The sequence below is a fragment of the Corvus brachyrhynchos genome, unplaced genomic scaffold (assembly GCF_000691975.1).
Source record: "Corvus brachyrhynchos isolate BGI_N302 unplaced genomic scaffold, ASM69197v1 scaffold99, whole genome shotgun sequence".
In the NCBI taxonomy this organism is placed as follows: domain Eukaryota; kingdom Metazoa; phylum Chordata; class Aves; order Passeriformes; family Corvidae; genus Corvus; species Corvus brachyrhynchos.
This window is the reverse complement of record NW_008239778.1, coordinates 1487671-1499775: the sequence shown is the minus strand read 5'-3', so window position 1 is coordinate 1499775 and position 12105 is coordinate 1487671. Positions and strand designations below refer to the sequence as shown.

The 12105-nt window shown below is 46.0% G+C and overlaps 1 protein-coding gene across 2 annotated transcripts in view; it reads right to left on the bottom strand.

Annotated features, from left to right (window-relative positions):
* AP2B1 (adaptor related protein complex 2 beta 1 subunit) overlaps positions 1–12105 on the bottom strand; it is a 74826-nt gene that overhangs the window by 46008 nt on the left and 16713 nt on the right. For both annotated transcript variants that reach the window (XM_008640365.2, XM_008640363.2), the window contains exons 5-9: positions 10773–10963; positions 8553–8774; positions 7432–7552; positions 5224–5319; positions 573–688 (exon numbers count right to left, since the gene is read on the bottom strand). In XM_008640365.2, coding sequence (XP_008638587.1) covers positions 573–688; positions 5224–5319; positions 7432–7552; positions 8553–8774; positions 10773–10963 — 746 coding nt within the window. The remainder of the gene's footprint in view (positions 1–572; positions 689–5223; positions 5320–7431; positions 7553–8552; positions 8775–10772; positions 10964–12105) is intronic.

Sequence of the window (12105 nt, the reverse complement as noted above, 5' to 3'; positions counted from 1 at the left end):
AGACATCCCATATTATTTTTTTTCTGATCATGAAGTCTCTGTTGAAAAACATTGCTGCAGTTCTGTGGCTGATAAGACAAAACCTTACTGCAGAACCAGCACAAGAGAAGCTGAGTTCTGCCCAGGCCAGAGGGAACACTTGGTGGGAAAAGCCTGCAGTGTTTTGTTCAGCACAACCTGACTGGGATCTCGGACCACGGGAGCCATGAACTTTCACAGCCTTGTGTGAGGAGACTTCTACACTTCATAGATTTCCAGAGGAGATTAGCAAAACCAGAACAGCCTGATGCTGTAAACTTTGTCATATTTTCCTTCTGGCATCCTCTGCAAGAGCTTTACTGGCTTCTGATCCAGGCTTCAGTATGGAGTGGTGGCAAAGGAAAACCTTTCAATTCAAACTAATAATGAGCCAGGCTGACACCTCATCCAGAGCCAACACCTGAATCCTACCAAACTAGGAGTGGGATCACTGCTTCTGCCTTTACTTCAGAGCCCTGGTAGGCTGAGTTCTGCTCTGTTCTGATGATGGCAGACAAGTGCTTCCAAAACAATCTGAGGCTACTCCCACGTACTTGTTGGGGTACTTGCGGAAGATGTCTCTGATGACCACGATGGCCTCCTGCACCACGTAGTTGACCTTGGTCTGGATGAGGTCCAGCAGTGTGCTCACACAGCGCTCTGCAGATTGCTAGAGAGAGCAGAAAAACACAATTTAAAAAGCTGAAGAAACGCTCCTGATCCCACAGCACACACTGAGGAACAAGGCACATGTATGAGAAAAGGCCCAGAGGAGGAAAACAAGAGGACAAGAGCTACCAACCCTGTCCAGAAAAGAACTACAGGTTAACAAAAGGTTGTTTGTTACACTGGGGACACCAGCTGGCTCCTGTAGAAAGTAAGAGAAGCAACTGTGCCAGTAGATAGCTGGGTCACCACACGAGAGACCTTGAGAACATCGCCTACACTGCTATTTGTATCACCCTGGGGCTGATACAGGCCACTAAATGAGCTCTCTGGGGCTTCCCATGAATCAGAAGCAATTCCCAGACAATCAGAGCTGGGAGAGTTTTGATAGGGACTGCTGGAAGGTTTCTAGCAAAGCCAGAAGGCAGGAGAAAACAGTGTTGTCAAAACCAGCAGCAAAAAGCAGCTCCCAGCAGCAACAGGTTCAGTATTTTTGGGGTGAGGTCATTAACAACATGTGGATATACAGCTAGAAATAGCAATTCAGCTGCTCCTAATGCAGCTTTCACATGAATTAGTTCACAATTCACAGGCACTGCAAGATAACAAGGACTGGACACTGTCATGCTCCAGGAACCAGAAGTGGCATTAGATGCAGGTAATTCAGGGAGGTCTATTCCCAAACAGCACAGCGAGGCAGGACATCACAGGAGCAACCAACTTCAGCACCAGAGAGGCTCAAATAAGGGCAGTGATTTGGTTATTAGCAGAGCACACATGAAGCCTCATTACACAGCTGGTGATTAATGTGAGAAGCAGACTGCTCCCGACACTGCCAAGGCAGTCGCCTTCGGAACACTCATAAAGGATTCGGGCTGCAGACAAACACTGTAGGGCACAAACAACAGCAATGTAGGTGGATTTTTCAATTCCAGTGAATTAACAGCTCCCTCGACTTACAGAGCACTTAAAGGCTGGGCAGGAGGAGGAGGAGTGAAATGGCATTTTAGTCACAGGAATCAGTTCTTTGAGAATGGGCAAAAATCTCAAGGACAAGCCTCAAGAATTTGGGTCAGAGACTAAAACCTTCTGGTAATTTCCTGCCCTTGTGGGTATCTCCCACAGGGCCTGTCAGCACAGCACTGACATGGGGATCAGCCAAGGGAGGAGACACCACAAACCAGCACTTGCTCTGTCTGCAAAGTGGCAGTAAGTCATAAGACTGTCCCCTGAAATTCACACCAAACAGAACAAAAATCCAATACAACTGGTGTCAGAGTGAAGAGAGGCATCACATAAAAGTGTGTGATTGGTGTAATATTCTTTTATGACACCTCTCCCTCCTTAGCTTTATGGGTACTATGGCACTACAGGGGCAGTGAATGGCAACCTGACCGTGTCCTGCTCTGATCCCTTCTGCTCCAGAAGGGATTTGAAGTCTGTGACCTGGAAGACACTTCCACTTCATGGGGACTGACCACAGACCTGGCTCCACACAGTTTGACTTTGGTCACAGTGGGAGCCCTGCTCAAAGTTCTTGCAAGAGAGATGATTTAGAGCTTGAAATTTCACCTCTTCATCTCAATAACTTTCATCTGGTATTTTAATGAGTGACCTGATGGGGGTAAATCTGTCCCAAGGTCATTCTGCAGAACCTACAGCACCAGTCACTGCTGGCAACAAGCAGTGCAGCCCTGTCAGAGCCTACAACTAACAGAGCTTTAAGAGCTGCACAATTCAAGTAAAAGCAAATTAATGTTTAGGGTTTTTTTCTTTAGACACTTTGAAGCATGATTAGCATGATTTTTTTCCAGGAAAAGCACAGCATCCACTCTGAAACACACAGCAATGATTTTTAGCCAAAGAGTCCCTTAGAAAGTGAGCAGTGGTAGGCGCATGCCCAGAAGAGCAGTCCCTCTAACAAAACAGATCTCAGCTCACCCCCTCCCTTGTAAACACACTACTTTTTGAAGGTGGACATCCTTGGGGACAGCAGAGCTCTGCAAACTGATGAAAGAGTGCCCCAACTCGAACAGCTTTCAAGTTGGAGTGAGGAAGGACAACCAACCAAAGTCAAAATTGCTTTGTTTGTCTGCAGAAACCAAATGAAAGCCCACAAGATTACTGAAGTAGCACATATCATGCTCAGCCATAAGCCTCAATGGTTTCTAAGAACCAGGCTGCTGCCAGAGTCTCTTGGAAACGAGACAAATATCCCCTTAAGATGGCTCCTTCTGCTTCTCCTTTGCTCCAGAGGAATCTCTATTCTTACTGCATCCACTTCATTTCCTTTTCCCACAGGGGTGGTGCCTGTTTTCCTTACAATCAAAGCATGGCATGATGGTTTCCTGTAATGCTGTCACTGGGGCAAACCAATTCACAAGGCAGGCAAGTGTAGCTACACCAGAGTTTGCTGTAGATAAACCCAAGCCAACTCTGAGCTCAGCTATCAATAACCCAGCCCTGCCCTGCAAAATCATGATGTTCTGACATCCCCCAAAACAATGTGACTGCTCAAGCCTGGGCAACATCTTGCTACTTCAGTGTGGGGACTGGTTCCATATCCCAAACCAGCACAATGAGCAAAGGTAACGTTTGCTCTGTGGTGCACCTCTCAGCAGACAAATTTATTTCCTGTCTCACTCCCCTAGGTGTGACAATTAGACAAAAGATAGGATCCTTGAAGGCAGGGCTGAGGTGCTCTGTGAATCCTCATTCATCAACAGCTCCCACTGGCTGTGTCCTGCGTCAAAAAGGAGATTTCTGAGCCTTGGGAATGTGGACAGTGCTGGCTGTGAGGATGCTCTTTCATTAGTCATAACTCACAGTGCAAACAGCCTCTAGTAAACACAGATGCACTGGGGACAGGGATTAACCTAGGGATGGGGACACTGCAATCAGTTGTTCTGTATTTTCCCTCTGTAAATCTGCTTCTTGTCAGAGCAGGAAACAGACCTCATCCTTAGCAGCAGCATCTTCAATGGAGCAGTGCTAAAAACCAAGAATAAAATTACTTATGGAGAGGCACAATTACACTTAGAGGGTCACTGGGGCATTACTGTTAGTCCTTTGCTTATCAAATATGATTGTTGTGGTATTGGGGATGGGGAAAAGTGTGGGTGATGAGGGCAGGAAAGAGTAAAAACTTCTAAAACACCTTGATGCTGCAGGAATACACCACCCTCCATTCCATGTGGAACTAGGACAGCTAGGACACATGGCCAAATCCTAGAGACAAAGTCCCTGCTGAGACCTAAAACAAATTCCCACCCCCCCAGCACAGCACTGCTACAAAAAGGGCTGTCACCAGCTCCTTTTAAACTTCTCTGTAGCCCTTTTCCACGCTCAGGGGGGTTTCCTACTGTCACTGTTGTGGCTCCATGCAGACAGGCTCCTGCCTGGATGCAGCAGGGAAGGAGTGCTCTGGTAGTTTGAGCTGCAGACATGAAACAGAAGCAGCAACCCCTGTTCTGTGGGGCCACACTTCAAAGAAAGCCCCTGGCAGTGACAAACCTTTGAGAGCTGAAGGAAGGGAGAGAGAGCTGCACAAAAGGGCAGTTGATTCTCTCCAGAGGACAGAAGTTGGTGTCCTCTGTGCACAGGCTTTCCAGTAGTTTAGCTGAAACAAGAGAATCCTGTGCACTGACACCACACTAAGCCAGGCATGATTAGGTTATTATTTAAATCTGCTGTCAGGCAATGCTCATGGGAACACACTTGAGCAAAAGCTAAATGAGCTCAGCTGAAATTAGAGCACTTTATGTGACATTTTGCACTCAGTCATCAGTTTACTGCAAAGTACCAACACCACAGCATAAATCTTCCCTCTCTTCACAGGATTTCTGAGCTCCTGACAGGCATTTCAGATTCACTTACAGCGAAACTAACAGAGATATCACTAAAAAAACAATATTCTATTATGAGCACTTAGGTGGACGTTCCACCAGCAGAGGACATTTCAGACTTGTTTTGGGTAACTGCAGATGTTCCTGGGAACTTGTCTGCATAAGCATTGAGGCAAAAGGGAGCACACTCCAAATGAAGCCACAAGTTGTGTGGATTTACGTAAGTAGAGTCACTCTGTTTGTATAAATTGCATTTAAGTGCCCCAAATCTTTGCAATTCTCTGCCTGTGTGTTCTGTTCTGCTGAAATGGAGGGGAGGGATGACACAAAATGTTTCATAACACTGAGTTTCTCTGTACAATCTCTTCTTCTTTCCCCTTCTAAAGGTCAGGCCACAGCTATTAAAGGAGTTGGATGGATAAGTGGTCATCGTTCCACTAAGGCCAGTGCAGTAAAATATTCCATCAAGGATGAATTATCTGCCTTGCTCTGCTGCAGAGAGGAGCACGCCATCCTCCCATGATGTCCTCACGGCTCACACCCTGTTCAGTGGTGCTCTGCCCATAACCAGGATGCATCCAGGCCACTTGATGGCCAACACTGAAGTTCCAGCAACATGGAAATGAGGTGGCAAAGCCCATCATTGTTTCTGAATACAGAGAACCCCAGAGAACCTCCAGGATGAGACACTTGCCTCCACCTTGATGGCACAGCGGCCGATGGCTCGCACGGCCTTGCGCACAAAGTCGACGTCCACCTCGGTGGCGTATTCCTTGAGCTCTGCCAGCACCTGTGGGGACAGCACACCAATGTCAGACCCTGGGGACACTCAGAGAACAGCCCACCCTCACAGATGATGCTGCTCAGACACCAGAAGATGAGCAGGATGTTCTTTCACAGCTACCACACACATCCAGCCAAACTCTGCCATCAGCTCACCGTCCGAAACCCACTGGTTTGGTTACACTTGGTGTGTAACCCAAAGTGGTGTGGGTTACACTTGGTGTAGGCTGCACAAAGTCAAAAAGTGGTCTGGTCTTGATTATTTACAATTCCTCTGATTAAGAGCTGGGGAAAAATCAGTCCTGCCAAACTTAAAGTTTTCTGTTCCTTCCTACACTGAAAATGCATTTGCTGTGTGCAAAGCTCTCGGCAAGAAGCATTTTTGATCTCTCCTTTTCTGTGCTGAGATGAACATTTGGATCCCCAGTGAATCCAAATGGAAGATGCAGAGGAGATCTGAGGACACTCTGGAACATCTATACACAGATTAATAACAGAGTGAAGATACTTCCCCTCTTAAAAAACAAGATTTATTATTTTGTCTCGGTGTTTTTGCTAATGGAAACCGATGAAGGGCTAAACTCAGGACCTGCTGGGATCTCACAGACCTTTAACTGAAAAGCTTTGTCTTAAATCACTTAGCTTACAAACAGTTATTTCCAGAAAAGACCATATGTAATTTATATTCCCTCAAAAGCTCAATTTATTTCAGTTTCTCATGCCAAACATGACATCAGTGATTTAATCGTGATGTCACAAATAGATGGTGAGGGAGAGGGGAGCAGCACAAAGCCAGACAGTCCTTTGAAAAATCTCTCATCCAAGCAAATTGCTCAGAAGAATGACAAGATAAAGAGACCATGAAGGGCCAGACTGCAGACAGATAAATCTGCAAGGAGGAGACAGGACATGTGTGTTTGGAAGTTTTATTATTTCCTTGGATGATCTATGTTGCACAGCACTCGGAGCACCTGCCTTTAGCAGCTGATGCTTCCCAAACACTGCCCAAGGCCTGGGCTAGAACCACCCTGGTGCCTTGGGCAGGGAGATGGAGAATCTCCACAAGCAGCACAGGAGGACGTGGGTGGAAGCTGCTCTCAGGTCTCATTCCAGGACACATTCCTGATAAAGCTTGTGTTGTTTTATGAAAGCCTTCTCAGAACCAGGAGAGATTCATTCATTCATTAGTCTGCAGATCTCAGACTGCCCTCCAGACACCACTGCCTTTTAGGTAAACAGCCCATATTATTGGAACATTATAAATTCAAATTAGTGTGGAGCCTACCAAGAGTAAAGAGAAAATTCTGAATATGTTCTCATAGAAACTGATTTTTAAAATATTTTCCATGCTCCCGGCACAAAAAGGGCATGAATTACCTTGCTCAGTTCCAAAAAACAACAGGAGAGAGCTGAAGGAGCTGCTTCAAAATGTCACATTAAATGAAATTGCTCTGTGACAATTAGGATAGGACAATAATAGCACTAACCAGAGGCATTCATCATTCTGCATTAGTGTTAGGCCTCATGGCCAGGGATGCACTCGACAACACCTCCTCCAAGGAGGGGATCTGCATTAAACCAACATCAAACACAAGCAGAATCTACACTGTAAAGCAAATCTCAATTCAGTTTAGCTTCAGCTTTGTGCTATTTCCACTCTGGAAGCGAGTTAAGCAAAAGCAGGATTTTTTTAGCTCTGGAGAGCGCCTGTGCAAGCGTTTAACAATTTTACTAACTTGAAATTCACACCTCAATAATGTTTGGCCTTTCTGAATGCCTCCCTTACAGGCACACCCCTCTCACTTGAAACAAGCCTCTCATTCCAACCTCAGCACTGGCAGTGACTCATTTGACAGGAGCCATGAGTTCTCCTCCTGGAATTGTCATCAGTGAAACAAGATCCACCTCACGGTCACGATGCAAGCCATGCCATGCTATTAACATTTAAATCATGGGGGAAACTCCAACACCTCCCATTAAACAACTGCACAGAACACTCTACCAGGCACAGTGATGCCTAAAAGCCAGGATAACTCCAGCAGTAGCTGCAAACACCTTCACACAAGGACCAGGAGAGGGTTTTCCCCTCCCAGAGCACGGCAGAAGTGCCTCAGCTGACCTGAGCAATGTTTGCTTGGGAAGCCAGGCGTATCATGATGTCCAGTTTCTCCAGTTTGACATAGATGGGGTCATTGTACTTCACAAAGAACACTTTGATCTCCTGCTTCAGGATTTCAGGCCTGCAGGGAACATAATGTGTCACTCAAGAGTGGTAAAAACCCCAAACTATTGTAACAAAAGGCATCTTTTCTTTAGAAATCTACCCAAATAGTCACTGAGAAACACAATGGTGTCATTTTGTCCTGGTTGACCAGGGAGGTCATGGATTCCCCATCCCTGGAAGTGTTTAAGATCAGGCTGGACAGGGCTCGGAGTAACCTGAAAGGTTACTGCAGAGGAGGTTGGAACTGGATGATCTTTAAGGTCCCTTTCAACTCAAACCATTCTCTGACTCTGATTTTATGCCTAGGATGTGCAAACACCAATTTGGAGAAAGACATTTGGATAAAAACATTGTTTAGATACAAAAATGCATAATTCAAGTCTTTCTAGGGCCACATCTCTGCTTCCTCTGTTTGAATTTTTTTAGCCAGGACAGGCAGCAAACAACATTTTCAGTGAAAGAATAACATCCTTATCTCAATGCAAAACCTCCAAATTCATTTCCACTTTCACTTGCAAGATGCCAGTGCACAGTACCGCTGCCCTGAATATAATCACAAAGTGCTATCCAAGCTATCTCACCTTTCCAGCAAGGAACAGCAGCAATAAAACACAAACACGGGAGCAAACTGGTGGGAAAAAACCCAACCCACTGTACACCAGGATGTCAGCAGCCTGGTGGCTCTGTGCTGAACAGAGTAACACAGGCACAGTGGGATCCTGCAGGTCACTGTGAACTGTTCCTATTTGCCATTTTGATTTATAGAGGGCAATTCTGACCACTCATAAAGAGAAGGTGAAGAGAGGCAGGTAAAGAAATACTGCATGAAACTGGCAGCACAAGTATGCTGTAAAGGAAATCAATTCAGGCTACCAGAGTCATGAGACTGTTTAATCTGTCTCTCAAGGGATCTGAGCCTGGATTAAAAGAAATTCTGTGCATGTGGCAATATCTGGAGGTCTGAGATAACCAGATGGCCTTTGACAAGGCAGGAATAACACCCCCTGAGCCTTTACCTTTTCTGCACAATCAAGTTGATGTTCCTCAGGGCAACATACTGAACTTCAGGCTCTCCAGACAGCAGGGTCACCAGAGGAGGGGCAAGTTTCTTCAGCAGCATGTTGTAATAGTCAGAGTCCTTGGGAAGGAGCTCCAGGAACTTCATCAGGACCTTCACTGCTGACAGCACCACTGCCGAGTTGGCGTGAGACAGCCGGGGGGTCACCCGCTCACAGATGCTGGGGGCAGAGGCACAAGGAAGGGTTCAAACGGATTTCAGGATGTCAAAGATTTCAGATCTAAATTTAGGAGATTGCACATGGCTGAAGGCAGCTTCTCAGACACTACTTTGATTTGGTTTTGTTCACAATGAATGGGCAAAGTCCTGTTTTCCTGAACGCAGCAGGAAGCGAACAGGGACTTCTCTCACAGCTTCAAGTTTCTCTCCTGCCACAGTCAGCTCAGGAACAATTCCACACTTCCTGCTTTTTCCTGGTGGTATTTTCTGTTTGTGTGATCTTGTCTGTCACTTACAAACAGAACTTTAACAAAAACAGCTCCTGGAAAAACACTTTAGCCTCCATATAACCATTCAGAGGTGATACATGCTTCTGGCTTGCTTGGGGGCTTGCTGTCATTTCAACAAAAAAAGATTTCCCTTTCTCTGAATACACAAGGAAGGAGTGACCTAAATATCTCCCAAATCTCAGCTTCACCACTTGCCATAATGGATCCTGTAATCAAACAGCATCCTAAACAGCCCAGCCCAAAAAGAAAGGAAGTTTGGGTTCATATGGTCTTTCTTACAGCATCTGTCAAGTTTCTTCCCACTCCCTCCTGCAGATTGCTAACCCAGAACCATCTTATTCCCATCTGCGCCTCCTGAAGTTTCTCTCCCTGGAAGATTTGCTTTCAGCCATGCTGGAAGGGAAGCAGCACAGCTCAGTGAAGAGCAGAAGAGTCCAAGTCAGAGCTGGAGCACCTCCAGCTGCCTCTGCCCAAGGTCACCTGCATGTCCCAGCTGCTTCCTCTCTCTGTGCCTCAGTTTCCCCACGCACAGGGGAGTGACACCAGCCTTGCTGGAAAGGAGAGTGGCTTTCCCAGTGCTGTCTGAAATCAGGCAGACTCCAGGATCAGGAGATAAACTGCACACAAAGGAGTAAAAGGAGTTCCTGCCCATGCAATTTGATGCCCCACGCTTCAGAGGAATTGCACCTGAGGAACTGGGACATGTTCACAGTTGTTCAGAGCAGTGGTCCCTCTGACAGAGCAGGGATAACATCGGCCTCACACCCTGGAGATCTCTGTAGGTTTCTAGCACTCATTAAGAGCTGCTTCTGGCACAGAAACAGAACACAAGGGGAGAAAAAAACCCAGCACCACTACTGGCAGGTTTCTTAGAAACAGTGAATTTTGTGCCTCAGGAAGAAAAAGAGTCAGTGAAGAAACCCATCGAATTCCAAATGGCCTGGCCAGGATTTTGCACGTGGGCTTCTGGCCCTTCCTCTCCCTCCATCCCCATATCAGCTACATTAAATACATCATCTGAGAGTCTCCCTGTTCCAAGTTGCTTTTCTGGTTGAATCCTTGTTTTCTTGGGAACACAATCTGGCTTTTTGTGATTCTGGAGACAGATGAGGAAGAGGCTTGAAGTGCACAAACTAACAGCCCACTACCCAAACCCTAAACTCTTTCTATTTAGGTTTAGTCATTGCAGTTAAAGGTAAAAGCACAAAGGTAAATTCGGAGCAATAAGAAAAATAACTTCTTACCTTTATTTTCAATTCTATCATATCACAGACTAATTTTCAGTTGGAAAATATTCCAGTCTCAGACCTGTAGTACTTTGGAAACCCACAAACCTATAAAGGCTTCTCCTACAGCAGCAAAACCAGATATGAAAGCGCTGCTTTAAACCAGAAAATCCTCCAAACAGTGCTTCCACTGTTAACAGGTTTAGTCTTGGGCTGATCCCTTCTTACTAGTGCCAGTTCCCACAAGAACCAGCCTTTAAAATAAATTTAAAAAAAAAGTTAAAAAAAGATAAACAGAGAAAATGGTTCTGCAGAGGGATGGGGCAGGTTTCCAGCATCAGCCCAAACTACCAAAAGTAGCTTTGCTTTTAAATCTAGTTTATCAAGTCTTATTTGAGATAACAGGGCACTGTGGCAGCACAAGTCTTTTCAGAGCTGGAACACCCCCAGCAGCCCCCAAGTGTCACCAAACACCCACCGCACCTCTGAGCTTCCCGGTCATCCTTGGGGTTGTAGTTGGACAGACAGTCCAGGATGAAGATCTGCCCCCACTCTGTGCACTCATTTAAGGCTGTCAGCAGCTTGTTGATGTTCTGAGGGTTCAGATCCAGCAGGTTGCTGTTGGGGTGGGACTCGCTGATCTCTGACAGAGCGGCCACGGCGTTCGCTACCACCTGCGGGAAGAGAGGGAGGGGTTCCCTGTCAGCACAGCATGAGGGGCTTGGCAGGGACTGACCCGGGGTTGGGTACACACAGGGAGCAAACTGGAGATCCACCAGCTGCCCCACCAGTTATCTGAGCCTTCTGGGATGCAGCACAACCTCACAACCAACCTGCAGAGCCCAAAGCTTCACTGGGATGAACCCAGGACATCCCAAGAGACTTTGCTGCGGAAGGAGCTGGAGATGGCATCCACAGGGAACAACTCCACCCTGCCTTCCTGCAGGCTCCAGATCCTCCCCCGCTTCCAGGGGATGCTCAACTTCACAGTCAAGGTCCCCAAACCTCCAGTTGCCCTATTTATTCAGGAATGTGTGCCTCTTGCCCAATTTCCCCACAGCACATGGCTTAAGAGTGATCCAGAAATGAGCTGGCAGGTGCCTGGCAGCCTGCAGCTCTGCAGCAGCACTGGCAGGTCACGCAGTTTGAGAGCAAACAAACAATTCCCCTAAAATGGGCAAGTCCTGCTAAATTTTTAATAACCTATATTTCAATTTCAAACAGTCTCCAGAAAATGCTTTTGCTTTATGGAGCCATGGTAAAGCAAGCACTCCAGCACAACTCATCCCCAAAAATATTCTTGCTGCACTTAGGACTAGATAAGGTCTTCCCTTTTCCAGGGATAAATGAAAGGAAGCACACAGAGGAGGTCCAGGGTCTAGCTTGACACAAATGAGGAGTGGGAGTGCAGCACAAATTTCTAATTCTTAGTTCCACACTCAAATTCAACAGTTATTCCAACAGATTCCATGGGAAGATTTTTTTTTTAAATAGAAGAGTTGCAGAATACAGAGACAGAAATAGAAAATCTGCAGATGAGACTAAAGTCTTATTTGTTTAACTGACAGGAAAAGGGATTTAAAGCTGAGTTTGACACACAAAACTGAAATCCCCTAAGAAGAGGCATTTTCAGGACATTTTACAATATATATCATGCCCAGCCTAACTCCCAGTAAATACCTGCTCAAATTAAGATTTATAGTGTTATTTTCTATGAGATTAAGGCAAAAAAACATCTTATCTAAAATCATCTGATTGTTTGGATGACTAAAGATGCTTTTGATGCAGTACAATGAAAACAAGAACAGCACGACCA